General features: G+C 39.7%; 2 protein-coding genes across 6 annotated transcripts in view; one reads left to right on the top strand and one right to left on the bottom strand.

The window, feature by feature from the left end:
• Positions 1 to 794: 794 nt before the first annotated feature.
• Positions 795 to 7,079, bottom strand: SYS1 (SYS1 golgi trafficking protein). Of its 3 annotated transcripts, none has more exons than XM_030196145.1 (2): positions 6,826 to 7,079; positions 795 to 2,523 (listed from the first exon to the last, which is right to left on the bottom strand). In XM_030196145.1, the coding sequence occupies exon 2, from the start codon at positions 2,463 to 2,465 to the stop codon at positions 1,995 to 1,997; it is 471 nt and encodes a 156-aa protein (XP_030052005.1). In that variant the 5' UTR covers positions 2,466 to 2,523; positions 6,826 to 7,079; the 3' UTR covers positions 795 to 1,994. The 3 variants fall into 3 exon arrangements, with proteins under 3 accessions (XP_030052005.1, XP_030052004.1, XP_030052003.1); XM_030196144.1 differs by having other exon boundaries at positions 6,893 to 6,981; XM_030196143.1 differs by having other exon boundaries at positions 795 to 2,518; positions 6,826 to 6,914.
• Positions 7,080 to 7,088: 9 nt separating this feature from the next.
• Positions 7,089 to 18,415, top strand: part of AFTPH (aftiphilin) — a 133,339-nt gene continuing 122,012 nt past the window's right edge. For 2 of the 3 annotated variants that reach the window (XM_030196142.1, XM_030196139.1), the window contains exon 1: positions 7,089 to 7,318. The gene's annotated coding sequence lies outside the window, so the exon portion shown is untranslated. Of the gene's footprint in view, positions 7,346 to 18,415 lie in introns of all 3 variants that reach the window. The other variant, XM_030196141.1, reaches the window with a different exon arrangement.

Below are 18,415 nucleotides of genomic sequence, written 5' to 3'. Positions count from 1 at the left end.
AAATTTTAAATTAAAAAAAGGATGAAATAAAGCCTCAGCAGTCAAAGGTGACAGCCACTGGCTGGGCTTAGCCCACTCAATTTTGTCAAATGCCAAGGAACCTTATGACTCAGACCAATCATTGGCTCAAAACCTCCCAAATTTGTTTGTTTAATTCAATTTGTACTTATTTGCTTCACTTTTCTTCTACTGTTAATTCACCAGATATATTCTGTGATGTCATTATGTTTAGTCACTGTCCATAAACATTTCTTAACTTGCCATACATCATCACACAGCATGCAAAAAAAAAGCACTTCTGAGCTCAAATCTTCGATCTCCCAGTGGGGACCCGTTTCACCCAGACGGGCTTCCTCAGGGGATATTACTTTTCTTTTGAATTAATTTCACCAACTTACATAACGACATCACAGAAGATATTTGAATTGGTGAATTAACAGTTGGAAATAGCCTTGGCAAAGACTTGAAATAAAAAACAAACAAACGTATACCTAAGGGGAGGGGTGCAGCACCAATTGTTTGTTAATAATACCATGAGTATTGCTGTCACTCATAGTAAAAGGCTGTAAATACAGTATTTGCAGTGGATTTTAATAGTACTGCAACAATAAGAAATTGGTTTCCTATGTCACTCTAGAAATGCACCTTCTTATGTGTCATCAGAAGTCAAGCTTCCATTCTCATAACTCTAAACTATTTCGGATGCTTTTTCCAACATCAGTTTTCTAGGATAAGTGACTGCCCTACCTATTTATAATAATACCAACAGATGCAGCTAAGAGAAATGCCTAAAATTAGTTTTGGTAACAGTTTAATTTTGGGTAGCAGGAATTCTTTCACACATGCAAGCCAAAGTCTGAAAACTATGCAGTACAAAGAATATTGTGGCACATTTGATGTGAATTACCTTAAAGCAGCAGTGCCTCTTACTCACCGCAAAGAATCAGTTCTAAAAGTAGGTTGGAAGGAAGATTGGCAAAACAGATCAAATTCTTTTGGTCTAGGTTTTAAAAAAAGCTTAAAAATGGAGCTCTGGCAGAGATGCCACTGATCTATGGGAATGACAATGGTAGAAGCTATTGCCACATTTCTGCTCCTTCTGTGTGTGATGTTATGTCAGACAAGCCATCAATCACATTCCATTTCATAACTCAAACAATGTTGAGTTAGACACAGAGCAACCAAGAGCTGTAACCTATTTCAGGTTGTCTTCAATGCTCCTTTTAATTTACATTCTGTCCCCTTTTGCTCTTCTCACTAAAAAAAAATATACAAATTACATTCGAGAATGGGCAGAAGATATTGCTGCTCTAATCATTTAAATTACCTTGCATTATTTCTCATTCCTGTGTACACATATTCAAGAGCAACTTAACACATCTTAATAAGAGTAGGACATTCCAAGATATGGATGTGCACTATTGTCCTTCCTTAGCAATACAATTCTGGCTTTCTTATTGCAGAAAACTGAGAGGTATCTAAAAGAAATCACCATGATAGAATAAAACACTTGTAATTTGGGGGGAAGCATGCTAGCTGAAGGTGAATGATCTCATCACCCCTTTGCTTTCCATTGCAGGTTTGTTCATGGTCTGAAGATCTTACCCAAAGTGATCTCTTCTATCACTACAGCTCGAACTGAACAGCCTAATGAAAAGTGACAGTTGTAATTCATCACACCGCTTAACCATAAAGGAATCAATTTCATTTACCTGATGGCAACAAATATCATAAGGTAACAGACTGTGATATCTAGTTCATTTTTAAGCCTGCCCCTGTTAACGTGCAGCATGAATACGAAGAGAAGCAGCCTCATTTTTACTAGATGTTCCAAGGCATCACCACCTGTCATTAAACATTTACAGAAATCTTCGGCATCCAATAAGCTTGAACCCATCCTGAGCAGAGATGAACTTTTCAAGCAATGGAAAATGAATACTGCAATGTTAGAAACTGGAGAGCTGTGTCAGGTGTATCCATTACAGCAATTAAGTCTACACGCTTGATTTGGGTGCTGAATTCAATGGGATTTCATTCAGTTCTGTTCGCATACAGAGATACTCCCCAATCACTGCCATTAGAGCAATGCATACAATGTTAATCAGCCACCAAGTTAAAGTTGTCGGAAAGCGACTGTTATAAATCCAGCAACCCAGTAGGTGAAACACATGAACTGTGACAGTGAAATCCAAGCATTGTTTTCCTCGACGGATAAAGTACAATAAGCCCAAGGCACAGGTTAAAGCATTGAGAATAAATGCCATCATAGAGAGTCTGCCTTGAAGGATGGAAAATCCCAAAATTTCATAACTGAATATCTGATCAAGGCCAGGGCTGCTCTGAACCACACTGTCAACCACCGCAAGCCAGATCCCGAGGAAGCTGTAGTAAATGGCCTGCATGAGGAGGATCTGAGAAATGATGAGGATGGGATCCCACACATAACTCCTGAACTGTCCTGCCATTCCCAGGCCTGCCTCTGGCAATGCTGGTTTGCACAAAACGCTGCTGTCTCCGGCTGCTCTAGAAAAAAAGAAAGTCACATTCATGTTCTCTGTTAGACTTTTCTTACAAAAGTGTTGCTCATAAAAATAGCTACAGTACTATTACATACATACATATATGTCAGCAAGATAAGGCTACCGTAGAAATAAAAGGTCCAAAAATTTCCACAAAAGTTCAACACAAGAGAGAAACGATATATGTATCGATTCAGTTGACATTTCAGATTCTTGATCAGTGAATTTGATTCATAATAAGAATGTAAACTTTTTTTAAACAATTTTTTTATATATACATTATGTTTGTTATATATGGTGTGTTTTTACATTTCTATATTTGTTGTAATGTATTTGATTCAATATGTTTTTATTTTTATTTTATTTAACCATATATATGTTTGGTTGTTATCTTTTAGACCCCTGATAAAGGTTTTTTTAAAAACCGAAACACGGACCGTGTTGGGTCCTCAATAAAGTTTTTTGGAGCATTTCACCTCTTATCCTGGCTTGATCTCTTGAAACTGTGTTTCCACTCGTTTCTCTCTTGTGAGCAAGATAAGGCTCTCATGTCGTCTCTATTTTCCATCACTAACTCACAAAACTGCAAGCAATATCATGTGCTCAACCACAATAACTGAACATCATGATGCTACTCTAAGCAGTTATGGTTAATTCTACTACTACTATTAATCATGTCTATAGCGCTACTAGATGTACGCAGCACTGTACATATAATTAGATTTTATGTTAAATCTTTTTATTAAGTCAATAAACAGTAAACAGTACAATGTCATGCTTTTGGTTACTAAACACATTCAATACCTAACTAACCCCCCAACCTATCAAATAATCTTTCTCCATATAGTTAAAGATCAAATTTTGTACAGCAATGACACACCAAGAAAAAAATGGAACAAAGAACCTGGCAACGAACAAAGTTAACAAAGGAATGTGCAACAAAACCTCAGTCAGCAATCTCCCTCCTCCCCTTATAGCCAAACACCTCCACCCTGACCCTAAAGAAAACCATAATTATGATGCCTGGTTGGAATATAGGTTTTGTGTCATCCTATACACATTAACAGAATGATTATTAAAATAATCAGACCACTAAAAATTCAAATGAATACATCTACCATTTTGAATTTTGTTTTATGGAAAGAACTTCCAAAGTGACAGATAATCCTAAATATAATGTACCACTCTTATGGTTTATATTAAATGATGATAGCACTGACGCAATGGCAAAAATCTGTATTTTGCCAGTGGCAAGGAATCACCTTGTAATTAACATCAAGTGTTGGGGCTGGCCCCAAGGCAGTGCTGTGCACTGACATGAACAGTTACCTAAGTTCCATTCCTAAGGAAGAGGATGTTGCTTATGTGGAATTCACAGCCCTTGAGGGCAAGGAGTCGTACCATCACACAATGGTAAGTGATGGAGTAGCCTGGTGGTTAGAGCAGTGGGTTGTGGACCATGAAAGCTTGGATTTAAATCATGTTTTTTCCCACTTATACTTTGTGACCATGAGCAAAACACTTTACATACCAACATACAGTATAAGCCATTTAAGGACATGGAAATACTTTACCTAGTGAACAAAATTTAGGACTCATGATTGCTGGGTTCTGGAAGGAGGCCTGATGCATGGCCTCCAGCAAGAACCACTGTTTCCAGTCATCAAAGAAAACTGCCAGGGATATAAAATGTTAAAAAAAATCAAAATCCCAGAGTGGTCCAAGCCTTGGTTTTGACTTAGCTGGAAGCCCTCAGATGCAACAGGAAACTGCTGGGTTAAAAAAAAAATAACAAAGTTCTGATTTACCATATCTACATCTAAATCAGGGCACCTAAAAACAGACCTCAGCACCCAGAATTTTGTGTCCATAATTCTTTCTAAAGCTTAAACTGACTGCTACTGCCAGTGTCAAAGAAACAGCTTTTTTACATCTGCATGTGTGGCCCTCAAGGTTCTAGCTATGTAGTTCGGGAACTCCAGTACGAATTTTAGCACTGTGAGAGTTTCAGCACCATGTGGCTTAAACCTAATGAGAGAGACTGGGTAAGAGCAGGATGCAGAGGAAAGAAAGACACTGGTGGGGAACCAGGCCAAGGTGATAAATACAACAAAAAGGTAGTCACCTCAGGTGCAGCTATCAGGGGCCACTGGCATGATGCTAACAGAACGTATGGTAGGAGATAAGGGGTTGGAGTGGTGTGGTGTGTTGAGTGTCTGAATTATTAAGCTTCTTTTCACACTGACACATAATGGAAAACTGTGTTAGTAAATCAGGCCCTAAAAGAGTTCCATTACACATGAGGGGTGTTGGAAATTGTGAGATGGGTCTCAATGAAAGACTCCTAGATTCAAGAAAATTTGCCAAGATCTGATCTAAGTTAAGACCACACTACACACATTATCTAAGACATTTGAACATAAGAATTTTTGAATGTTCCTAAAGTATATTGTCAAACTCCAATGGTTACATGGAAGAACTTTTTGAGACAAGCTTTGGGGATGGGAGAAACAGTGTTTCCACCTGTTAATAACGTTTATTATTTACCTCAAAGAAAAACTAGGTCTGAAGGTAGTAATCAACAAGTTGTAGATATTTCTGGAATACTAGACTATTCCACTGGGGAAATACAGGAAAGAGTCACTTTACTGGTGAATTTTGTCCTTCAGCAAGATTTGAATGCTATACCAATACTTTATTTTAGGAATCCTGAGTTCTTGGGACAAAGAATATAGATAGATAGATCGTGATGTGAAGACAACCACTCAGGAGAGATGGAAATTGTTTTTAGCTATACGCTAAGAAACTATTTCTTTGGGTGCTTCTTTTTTCCTTCGCTATCCATGCAAATGCTTGGTGAAATATATGAATGCTCAATACTATACATATTCTTTCTACCAGAACAATTATGTTCATTTCTTAATATTAAGAAGATGTCCAGATCATCTGCTCAGCCTGCAGCTGAAGTTTAGTGAGATGTGTATGTTTAAGGAAGTAGTGTGCCATTAAAATGCTTTCTTATTTTGTACTTTTCCCCCCTAATTACATCTCCAATTGATACTTACTTTGTCTCTTTCATAACATATTGTGAGCTAATTTGAAACAACAAGGAATTCTATTATTGTGCCTTTCAATTTTTTTCCTTCTTTATGTTATTGGTTTTCCTTTCCATAAACTTCCTATGTTACTGTTAACAAGTGCTACTTATGATGATTTTTTAAAAACTTCATAAATAAAATAATAAAAAAGATCACACTACACAGAAGCTTATTAAGTCTCTCTTTGGAGTATGTTGCATAATCAGTGAACAATGAATGACTGCCATTGGCAAAAGGCTGGCTACTTCTTCACCACTGACAGGTGGTACTAGACCTGATTTTGTAAGTTTCTTTAGCTAGAAGGTGCAAAGCATAATCACATCAGACCTGCAACTACCGGCTGGAAGTTCCATAAGGTGCTAGTACCAGCAGCTGGTAATTGGGAGTCTACGGCTTGTTACCACTCTATCTCCAAAGAAAATCAAAAACAGTATCTGGGGTTTGGGCATCAGTCTGGGCATTCTCAGTTCCAACACAGCACATAGATACCAAGCATACTCATAATAGGATACAGTACAAAAAGAATATGCACCCATAATAGACATATCAATAAATAAATATTGTAACTCAGAATGCCTTCTACTTAACTAGTAAAATCATGCTAGGACTTACACCAGATAGCACGAAGCCATACTGACACTAATGTTCTAAATCTTGTTCTTGGTTTCCACATTTTAAGCATTCTCCTGACTACATCATCAACTGAATTTCCTGTAACCTCTACTAAAATTTTAACTTTAGCATATGAGTACCTCACATTATGAAATCCTGGGAAGTTTTTTTTTCCTTTCAGCTGAAATACATAAAGATTGCAATTTCTGCGCCTTCCTTGAATTTCTAATAATACTCTCACAAGGCAGTGCCTCCAAACAGGCTTGTTTTTTGAAGATACAATGACATCCTGACTGGATGGACCGTGCAGGTCTTTTTCTGCCGTCATCTACTATGTTGCTATGTTACAATACTATAATTAACCCATATGCCAAAGTACAAAACATCTTATGATGTGTAATAACTAAGATTCACTTGCAGCTAAAGACATCATTTCATTTACAAGATTAGGATACATTTAACAAAATTTTTTTTTTTTTTTTACAGACGTTTTACTCCAGTGGCTGCTAGGAACTGGCAATATATCATAGATAGAGGGGCGCTGCTAAGGCCTACCACCACCACCAACCTCGGCTATCAGCAGAGAGCCACCCTACCCGTAAAGGAGGACTGCGGGGGAAACGCAGATGTAACTGAGCGCTTGAGTCAGCAGTGGACACTCACGGCCGTACGAGCTGAACTCATGACAAGCTCCTCGGTTCCTGTTTCTTCCCTTTACAGCCGCAGGAACCCCAACCGCCGCCGCCGTACTTCGTTTCACTTTTAGATTACAAATATGGAACAGAGATAGATCATGCAGCTGGTGGTGAGGGTCAAAAGTCACCTCCGGCGACGCTGCACTCTGCCTATTTACTTCCGGCGCCTAGCCCACTGGATCCCGGAAGTGACGCGACGCCAGCTTTGGCTGCCGCAGCAGGTGACAGACCGGGCCGGCCCACTGCATGATGGGAAGGCTCGGCCGGGGTTCTGTGGGGGCAGGCGGGAAGTACACGCCGTTGCCGGCTTTAGCAGCTCTTTGCTCGGAGCCTGCGCTTCACATGACGGAGCTGCGGTGAGGAAGGAGCGCTGCCCTGTCGCCGGGCGGCCCCGGTAAGCTACCACCCGGAAGGGGGACCGGCGAGTTCGGTCTGCGGAAAGTGGGATGGGGAGGAGGATGTAGGGGAAGAGCTAAGTCGTCGCCTTGTCCTCTGTCTCGTCTTTGGTCACAGGTTTCTCCGTTTAAATTCTGGGAAGCGCGGGGCACGTATATCACAGGGTGAGGTACTACAAAGGGACCTTTACAACACCCTTTCTTGTCATCGGGCTGCCTCCACCTAGTTTCCTATACACTACCTAGTAGTGCTGCAGGCCCAGCGCCACTAAATGTTTACTTTGTGTCCTGGTACTTCTGTGGCCGTCACCCCGGAGAGCTGAGCTTTGCCCCTAGTAGCTGGTTAAGTCAAGTGTTCGCTGGAAGCTCTGGATTCTCCCGGGGTATAAGCGGTGAGCTTCCGTGCTGCAAGGTCCAGAGGTGTTTTGCGAGAAGTGTTTTCTCCTTTCATTGAGTTGTTGTTAGAACAAAATGCACTTACTCTCTTGACCGAACCGCCTCTCTCCCCCCCCCCCCCACCCCCAGCCTATGAGTACTTCTCGTTTCTGCTTCAGTTTTCACTTTACTCCCTCTGCCTGTTTAGATTTTTGTTTTTTGTACTAATTTGACGGGTAGAGAAACTTCTTCATTGGCAGATTTATTTAACTCTTCCATTTAAAAGACTTTTTTTTTTAACCATCTAGAAGTCTGTTTTCTCAAGATTGAAAGGGTTATATTCATTTCAAGGCGTAAGTTTGTTATAACTATCAGGTAGAGAGAACTGTGATTATCCATATTAGTAGAATAAAATACTTCTAGTGGGGTGTAAAGTTTCGCAATGCTAAAGAAAATAGAGGATAAGGCGATCAGAATCTGCTTTCTGTATCCATAGGCTTGCGACCTACCCGAGGGCCTAGAGGGGCAATTGCTAGGTAAGACCTTACTTGAAACTTCTGTTGGTTTAGCACTCTGGTAGTGACTTTCTTTTAACTGGCCCCAAGTGCTTTCTCTCTCTCCCTGTCTCAGTGTTTTAACATTTTCCCCTGAAGACTAAGAAATACATAATTATCATCTACCGAAATGCAAGTGAGATAGACAGAAGCATTATTTAAAGGTCATCTGTCAGTTTTTAAGTTGAACGTGGATGTTTGAGAAACCAGTAAAGCTGATGCTGACAAAGGTAAACTAAAATGCATGTGACACTGGAATAACAATAAATATTTTATGACAGTACATGACACTTGGCAGTGGTTCTCACCAGGTACCATTTGATTATAATTTGATAAGCCCAAAATTCGTTGCTATATAGAAACAAAGAATTTGATGGCAGATGTGAAACACTGCATTGCCCATCTTTTGTCTTGTGTGACATCAGCTTTATGTTCACTGAGCGCTAGGCTTTATTTATGTTCACTGAGCACTAGGCTTTATGTTCACATCCTTGCAACTAAAGATCATCTGAGCTTATACTTGCCATCTTGGATTACTGCTACCTTTGCATGATTCATTCCTTTTGGGAGTAGTTTTCACCATGTATCCTTTTACTGCAAAGAAATAATTTCATTACATTAAATTTCAAAAATTGTTGAAAGCATTCTTATTTAGTGAATTCCTCACCACTGTTCGTGATTGTTATTTATTTAATTTATTTCAAACTGAGTTATTTTACTACTTCGATGTTTTTACCTATTATTGTTTTGTATTTTCGTTATAGTTCTCTTATTATAATTTGCTTTAAATGTTTGATGTAAGCCACATTGAACCCAAACTTGTTTGGGATAATGTGGAGTACAAATGCCGTAACTAAATGAATGGGGCATCAGTGTTCCCTCTAAAGTGAGCGATTGCTACTATTACTTAACATTTCTAGAGTGCTGCTAGGGTTACGCAGCGCTGTACAGTTTAACAAAGAAGGACAGTCCCTGCTCAAAGGAGCTTACAATCTAAAGGACGAATTGCTCATACAATCAGGATTGTCGTTCACTTAATATCAATGTGTGCTCACTTCAGAGGGATTAGGGAACAAAACTTTATACCGCCTCACGGGAACGGTAAAAAGTTTTGTTCCCGCAGTAAAGAAATCCTTTCCTCTCTTCCTGTCTTTCTTCCCACAGGTCTTATGGGATCCTGCAGCCAGCCCAGCAGGGATACACAGTAAGAGACTGTCTCTGTGGCCTTCCTCCTGCCACGTCCCGCCTTCTACTGCATCTTCCTGTTTAGTGTCAGTCAGGAAGTTGCGGTAGAGAGGGTGGGACCCAGCAGAAGGAAAGCCATGGAAACGGCTCCTGACAGTCAAACTGAATTGCTGCCGGCTGCAGGAACCCAAGGAGGTTGGATAAAAACAGGAGATGAGCTGCTGCATCCATTCTGCCATTCTTTATCGCTGGTAGCATTTTTATTTACTCATATTTTTAAACATACCAGCTTGTGCAGCATTCGGATGTACACAGAGGAAGTATACTAACGGAATACCTTTTCAGAGGTAGAGTAGTAATTTGTTATAAATTGTAATCAGTGTGTCATTTGGATGTTACTGAATTCTATTATTCTGTATCAGTGTATTCCAGTTTTGGCACAGTATACGTCATCACAAGGACAAAAGTGGACTGCATTAGGGGTTATAGCCCATTTAAACAAATGAGAGATCTGCATGAAAGAAAATATTAATTTTTATTCAGACTTAAAACCACTTGTCCCTGAAACATGCTCAAAACAGAATAATTTGTTTGTACAAAAGAGATGAGGTGAAGATGTGATCCATGTGCCCCAATGAAAGGAGAGCTTAATTTTACTTACAATCTTTTTAACACCAGGCTTCCCAAGGCAGATTACAACAACAGTTAAGATGAACCCATCGGTAAACAGGATATCCTCACTGAAATTTGGCCATGTATTACTGTTTGAAGCTGTTTTAGTGATATTCAGTTTTTATTTCATGATATTTATATCTACATACAGGAAGCTTTCAAATAAATTAAAAAGCTATTGAATAAGTTAAAAAAAAATCTTTTGTCCTCTACCTTTTAAGGCACTGCCCATCCAACTGGAACAGCTTTTGACTTTTTACAGATGAACCATGCAGCTAGCTCGGGTGGTGGGGGGGGACTCTTTTTTTGGCTGTTGGGCTATTTTCAGCGTTCACTGTAAAAAAAAATTTGCATACAACAGGTCGCTCCGTAGAGGGAACAGTGCGTGGCATGTTCTGCCGTTTGAGTCTCATACCATGACCTTTTTGTTCTCAAACTTTCTTTCTTGCTTTATCTACATTCCTTTCAGATATGTGAATGTCTGTCATATTTGCTTTCTTTTGTAACTTGGAGTGGTGTTGCTCAAACTAGTTCTCCAGAATACATCCAGCCAATCTAAAGGGTATTCTCATTGAATATACATGTAAGAGATTTGTATACATTGCTTTTATTGTGTGCAAACTTTTTTCATGCATATTTATTGTGAATATCCTGGAAATCTGATGGGGTATGTCCAGAGGTCTAATTTGAAAATCACTGGTCTACAAAATTTAGGTCTCATTTCTTAAATATTTTGGTGCAGACTCTGCATCATTTTGATAGTCCTTCTCTGGACTACCTCTGTACCATCCATTGCTTTTCAGGATATGATCTCCAGAATTATGTATCATACTCCAGCTGGAATCTCACCCATGATTTATGCAGAGAAATTTTAAATTTTTCCTATGGCTTATACATCTCATACAATTTCCTGTGCACACTAGCATTCCCTCAGCATTTACCACTGCTTTGTTGCACTGTTGTGAAATGTTGCTTTTGAGAGTTTTAGTGTATTAAAATTTTTGAAGTACTGACCTTCAAACAAAAGCTAATGTCAACAGAGTAGTTTACATAACCAAAAATGTGTATTAAAAAAAAAAGATACAAATTAAAATATTCCACACTCTGCGGCAGTTTTTCAACAGGAATGAGCAAGGTAGCTAAAAACAACCTGTCATGACTCTTGGAGCTTGGTAATTAGAAGCCCCAATATCATGGAGCATAACCCTGGCACAGCAATCACCTGAAGTCTCTATTATTTTATGAAGTCTCTTTTATTGAATAAATCACAGATAATTTACTCACAGATAGATGTTCAGGATACAGAGACTTCTTAATCTGGAGGCTGTGGGAGGTGGAGATCTGAAGAGAGGTAGTTGTATTGCAGGGGGAGGGGAAGGTAGTTGAACAGGTAGAAATAGTCCAAAGCTGGGTGACTGGAATGTGCGATATCTCATTTGGAAGAAGATATTCGCAGGGTAAAAAACCAGGTTCTTTACAGGGAGTTCTCAGCAGGACAGAGCTGTGTGGAGCCAGATGGTGTTAGCTCCATGTCACTGGCTATAATGGTGAAAGAAGCCCCGCGTGGCTGAAAGGACAAAAGTGGTGGGGCTTCACACAGGGAGGAGCAGATGGAGACCAATGGGGACAGAGCCTGCCATCGGATAGCAAGGGGTAGTCCTAGAGATAGGAGGGAAAGGTCATACCTGGCTGACCTCTGAGGACAGATAGTAAGACTGAACAGGAAGACAAAAGAGCCAAGCTTGGCAGAAAGAGAGAGTCTGAGCAGCCTCACAACCAGTGATAACAGTTCTTACACAGCCAAACAAGTGTGGTTGCACTGCCTGTAAACTACATTACCCACAGTGCATTGCTCATGTATTTTTCCAGTGGGAAACTGCAGCAATGATAGTCCTTGGGACTGAGAATAACAGTAAAGGCATTACACACATTTTAGGATCACGTTATAAACTAGTGCGAGGCTGTCGGAGGACAGAACACAACCTTTCAAGTTACATCCAGGTGAATTACAGGAATGATCACCATATTTGATGCAAATAAGTACATTGTACTGTTTCCTTTCTTATCATGTTGTTGTCTTGGATTTTTATGCTCTAAATTGCATTAAATTGTAATTGTGAAATTGTCTTAAATTGCATTTTTATTTCCCCTATCCAAATGGTGTATTCACTATGTTGTAGATCCTATCATTATTTGTAAAAAGACAAACCTTTTTGTACTGACCTATCTGCGACACATGTCAAACTTACATAACTAGACCAAGATCTAATTTCTGAGCTCCTTCACACCCCCTTTTATTTGGTGGAAACTCATTTATAGCCTTTTGTTGCCATTCACCAATCAAATGTGCCTTCTTAGAACTCGCCTGTCGGGCTGCTGATAATGTCAAAGCTTTATTGAAATCTTAATATACCACATCAGTACACATAAGTGTTTCCATACTGGGGCAGACCAAAGGTCCATCAAGCCTAGTAGCCTGTTCCAACAGTGGCCAATCCAGGCCATAGGTACCTGGCAAGATCCCAAAACAGTACAATACATGTTATGCTGCTTATCCCAGAAATTAGTGGATTTTCCCCAAGTCCATTTTAATAATGGCTTATGGACTTTTCTTTTAGAAAGCTATCCAAACCTTTGGTAAACCCCGCTAAGCTAAATGCTTTTACCACATTCTCTGGCAACGAATTCCAGGGTTTAATTACACATTAAGTGAAGTAATATTTTCTCTGATTTGTTTTAAATTTACTACTTTGTAGCATCATTGCGTGCCCCCTAGTCCTAGTATTTTTGGAAAGAGTAAACAATTTATTCTTGTCTTCCCATTCCACTCCATTCAGTATTTTATATACACCTCTATCATATTTCCCCTCAGCCGTCTTTTCTCCAAGCTGAAGGGCCTACGCGATTTCAGCGTTTCCTCATAGGGAAGTCGTCCCATCCCCTTTATCATTTTTTGTCCTTCTCTGTACCTTTTCTAATTCCACTCTATCTTTTTTTGAGATGTGGTGACCAGAAGTGCACACAGTATTCAAGGTGGGGTTATACCATGGAGCAATACAAAGGCATTATAACTACCTCGTTTTTATTTTCCATTCCTTTACTAATAATACCTATCATTCTATTTGCTTTCTTGGCTGCCGCAGCACGCTGAGCAAATAATTTCAAAGTATCATCAACGATGACTAGATCCTTTTCCTAGTCTATGACTCCTAACGCAGAACCTTGCATTATGCAGCTATAGTTCGGGTTCCTCTTTCCCACATGGATCACTTTTGCACTTGCTCACATTAAATATCAACTGCCATTTGGATGCCCAGTCTCCCTGTGATCTAACTGATCATACAGTTAAAATGTTTGATGTGGTATTCCTCTGGTATTACGATATTGCAGTGGATCTTGTAAACTACTGTAACTCCATAATTTTGCTCATCAAACTTGCAGATTTGTGTTTACTAGCATTCCCCCCCCCCCCCAATACCAGTGCAGCTTTTTTTATCAGCTATATCCCCTAATAAGGGTTCAGTGGTGCTTACAAGTTCGATACATTAACATTGTAAAAGTTACTTTATCTAAAACTAATGAAAAAGGCCCGTTTCTGACAGAAATGAAACGGGCGCTAGCAAGGATTTCCTTGGAGTGTGTGTGTTTAACAGAGTGTGTGTGATAGAGAGTGAATGTGTGTGTGTGACAGAGAGAGTGAGACTAGGTGCGAGAGTATTAGTGTGAGAATGAGAGTGGCCCGGCCCCCTCCCTGCCAGTTCCAGGGTCTGCCCTCTACCCCTCCCTCCCAGTTGCAAGGTCCGTGTGAACGCCCCCCTTCAAGTTCCAGGGTCAGCCCCCCTCCTTACCTCCCTCCCTCCCAGGGTCGTTGCCCCCCCATCTCTCCCTTCCTCCCCCCCATTTTCAGGGTCGTTTTGCCCCAGATGTGAATGTATGCCGATGTCTTGCAGCTGCAATGTGGCACATACAGGAAAAGCAAATGTATGAATGTGAAAAAATAAGTCCCTTTGCCGTTTTGCTTTTTACATTGTCCAAATGTTGACGGTGTCAAAGTTTTCTTGTGTCTGTGAGAGGATTGCTGAGACTGTTCCTCTGCTGTGTGTTGGCAAAGGAAGAGCTGAAACGTTCCCTTTTGTAGTAGGCAAACAAAACCTTTTTTTTTTTTCTCTGTAGAAATTCTTGTGCTCCTCTTCTCTGCCTCTTGTTCGATTACGACGGAGGCAAAATTGTCAATGTGTTGCAAAGAAGAGGACGTTTTTAGTGCTCTGTGTTCGAGAGGACGGACGTCAGTCTGCTCAACTGTTGTTTTTTTTTTTTTTTTTTTGTGTGTGAGGGGGTTGCTGAGACTCTCTTCCTGTGCTGTGTGTTGGCGAACAAGAGCTGAAACATTCTCTTTGTAGTAGGCAAACAAAACGGGTTTTTTTTTCCTCTAGAAATTCTTGTGCTGCTGTTCTCTGCCTCTTGTTCGATTACGACTACAGGCAAAACTGCAAGGTTTTGGGGCAGGGGGAGATGTCACAGTTCTGACTTCCGGTTTCCAGGCATGGGCAAACAGGATATCTCTGGCGCCTCACAGTTCCGGTTTTGAGGGGGTTTTGAGGCTTCATTTAGAATGTTGGGGTTGCGAATTATGTCCGGAAGGGGCGTGGCTGAGGGTGGGTCCTGAGTGACAGTGAGTGGTGCATGAATGAGAGTGAGTGTTGCTGACAGCCTAGCCTTCAGTGTTTCCCTCCCAGAGAGAGAGCTTCAGAATGTTCCAGGTGAGAATTATTATATAGGATGTAGACACAAAATTGTAGTATCACTTGTAAGCAGATGGTAATGCAAGTGAAATAAGCAAGTATAGTAGTATTTCTTCTTTCATTGCTAAGTTACGGCTACCAGCTAATATGTGTATTATGTTTGAGACAGCCTGTCTGATTTATCAAATCTTATATGAACCTTGCCTACAATGCTGATTGACTTTGCTTCTATTTCTTTATCGTTGCTTTCTTTTTTGTTTACAGAACTACCCTTTTCTTTTAAAGGGGTCTATTTTACTAGGCAGGCTAATTTATCTATTTTCCATAGCTATAGTATAATTTTGGAATTCTTTTGCCATGTAGTATGAGTTAAAGTTAACTAAGTATTGTTTCGCAAAAAGTTAAAACTGTTTTTGTTTGAGAGTGCTTAAATTCTTATTTTTTGAGTACTGTTTGAATTTTAGTTAACCTAAAAATTAGTCTACTTCTTTTTAGAAAGAAAAAATATTCCCTGTCTCAAAAGAATAATAATAAAAAAACAAAAAAACAAAAACAAACCAAAACTGGGAGTGGAGTTTCCAAGACTTCTCCAAGTTCCCTTTAACCTAAAACAGGGATGAACATTTGGGCCCAAGGGCTATTTTAGGGACCTGGCCAGAAGAGGGGACTAGTAAGATCCAAGGAGCAGGGGTAGCCCCCTTGAGTTCCAGCTCAGGGGTGGAGGTGGAAGTGGTGATCCCTCAAGAGGTTAAAAGAATGTGCAGGGAGACTCAGTGGACTAGGAATGGTCTCACCTTTGATGTCATTTTCAGTTGGATGTAAACTATTTGATGTAAACATCTTTACAAATGGCTTTTACAGGAAACTTGTGTGAAAACCATATAGATTATGTACCAAAAAATTACAAATTCTGCAAAATTCTGCTTACTTGTTCATTTAAAGCAGTTTCTCTTGTTAAATATTTAGTATAGCAAAGATATTATAATATATACATTTTAAAAAACTTTTACAGAGCTTTATTGAAATCCCAAGCATAATGAACAATTACATAGAACAAGATAACATTTCCAAAGGACCTATTAACACAAAATTCTAGGAAAGATCTAAGCATGGGACAAAGAGCAAACAAGTGTAATAGAATGCATAGCTTGAATCTATTTCCAGGCTGCCTGTCTACCCCCCCCCCCCCAAAGTTTCATATTTACATCCTCCTCAAACCCCCAGCTTGTGTTCTCTCTTGCTCTCTCGTTGTATGTCTGCCCGCTATGCCTAGACTCAAGCCCCCCTATTTCTCTTTTCCAGCCCCTGAAAAACAACTCCATCTTCCAGAACCCGAGAAAAAGATCTAGGTGTCATTGTAGACAATAGACCAAAATCTGCCCAGTATGTGGCGGCGGCCAAAAAAGCAAATGAGATACTAGGAATTATTAGGAAAGGGATGGAAAATAAAACAAAAAAAATATTATGCCTCTGTATCACTCCATGGTGTGATCTCATCCTGAGTATTTTTTTTTTTATTTTTGTTATATTTGTACCCCGCGCTTTCCCACTCATGGCAGGCTCAATGCGGCTTACATGGGGCAGTGGAGGGTTAAGTGACTTGCCCAGAGTCACAAGGAGCTGCCTGTGCCGGGAATCGAACTCAGTTCCTTAGTTCCCTAGGACCAAAGTCCACCACCCTAACCACTAGGCCACTCCTCCACTGTAGTTAAAAAATAAATAATATTTAAAAAAAACGATATAGAGGAATTAGAAAAGGTTCAAAGAAGGGCAGCCAAAGTGATAAAGGAGATAGAGTGAGTACCTCTCATGGGGAAAGTTTAAAGAGGCTCTTCAGCTTGGATAAGAGAAGACTTGGGGGGCGGGGGTTAGGTTGAGGTCTACAAAATCCTGAGTGGTTTTTACTCTTTCAAAAAGTACAAAACCTAGAGAACACTCAATAAAGTTAAATGGTAGCACTTTTAAAATGAATAAGAGGAAATATTTTTTCACTCAACGAATAGTTAAGCTCTGGAACTCGTTGTTGGAGAATGGGGTTACAGTGGTTAGCATATCTGGGTTTAAAAAAGGTTTGGACAAGTTCCTGGAGGAAACTCCGTAGTCTGCTATTGAGATAGACATGGGGGAAGCCACTGCTTGCCCTAGGATAGGTTGCATGGAATTGGGATTCTGCCAGGTACTTATGACCTAGATTGGCCACTGTTAGAAGCAGGATACTGGGCTAAATGGACCTCTTGTCTGATCCAGTATGGCTATTCTGATGTTCATCTCACTGTTCAACATTGAGCCCATCCTTTACTGTCTTGCTCTCCCAGGCTTCACTTTTGCTTTGATGCTGTAGACAGCACCTTGCTCAGTTGCTTCCTCCTCCTGGACACGTGAAGCCTAATGCCAACACCTCTTCCCATTAGCCCAATTAGTTCTTCTGGCTTTTGATCCACACACTAAATTTTGTAAGATGATGCAGAATTATGTGCAAATTCTGCATTGCACAGTGGTGCATAATGCACCCAGGAGTAGTAAATGTGATCCTCCTTCAGCTTCTTTTCAATGAACCGCTTTGATCTTTTATTTGTAAAGGCAGTATATCAAATTCTACAATAAACATAGACAAGTGTATTCAGTATTCTTGCTTTTTCCTCATTAGCTGTCTTACAGTGTCACCTTTGCACTACCTCTTTTCTTTGTCATCATCTTAAGTCTTGTTACCTTCCCCTAGCTACCTTGGAAGTTTTCGCCTCTATTTCTGCCTTTGCTGTCCTGAATAGCTTCCATGGCTCTTCTTTCTAAACATTTTCCCCATCTTCCTCTTTCTAAGGTGTCTCTTTACTGTAGCCAGTGAGTTCTATTTTTTTTTCCAAAAGAGAGATTTGTTTCTATATGCAAAATATTTTCCTGTTTAATTGATCTATTGCTACATTGATTGAGATGAATTTTTTTCATTTTTACATAGAAGTTTTCATAATTTAATTATGTTTATTTTACATGTTAAACTATAGAAGAATCTACACTCCAGAACATGTCTGAAATTATCACAGAAAGCAACTGCAGAACACATACAGTACAGGTAAAGAGCTAGAGAGATGCACAATACCCCTTAAGACTTTAGAATCAATTTGTCTATAACTACTTTGCCATATAATACATAACTAATTTCTGTTCTGCAGTTGCTTTCTGTGATAATTTCAGACATGTTCTGGAGTATAGATTCTTTTATAGTTTATAACATGTACAGTAAACATAATTAAATTATGAAAACCATTCATTACAACACTTGATTATACATCTCCTCAGAAACAGTCCAAAGCAAATTACAAGCATTTAATATATTAACAAAACAAAAGGACAACAATATTTAACATAGAATATTGAACTCCACGGGCTAATCCAGGGGTGTCCAATCTCATCCCTCGCCAGGTTGGGTTTTCAGGATTTCCACAATGAATATGCATGAGATCTATTTGCATACAGTGGTGGCAGTGCATATAAATAGATCTCATGCATATTCATTGGGGCAATCCTGAAAACTTGACTGGATTGTGGTCCTCTAGGACCAAGGTTGAGCACC

Source organism: Microcaecilia unicolor, chromosome 3, assembly GCF_901765095.1.
Source record: "Microcaecilia unicolor chromosome 3, aMicUni1.1, whole genome shotgun sequence".
NCBI lineage: Eukaryota > Metazoa > Chordata > Amphibia > Gymnophiona > Siphonopidae > Microcaecilia > Microcaecilia unicolor.
Note: the sequence above shows the minus strand (reverse complement) of the source record. Positions and strands in the feature narration are given on the sequence as shown.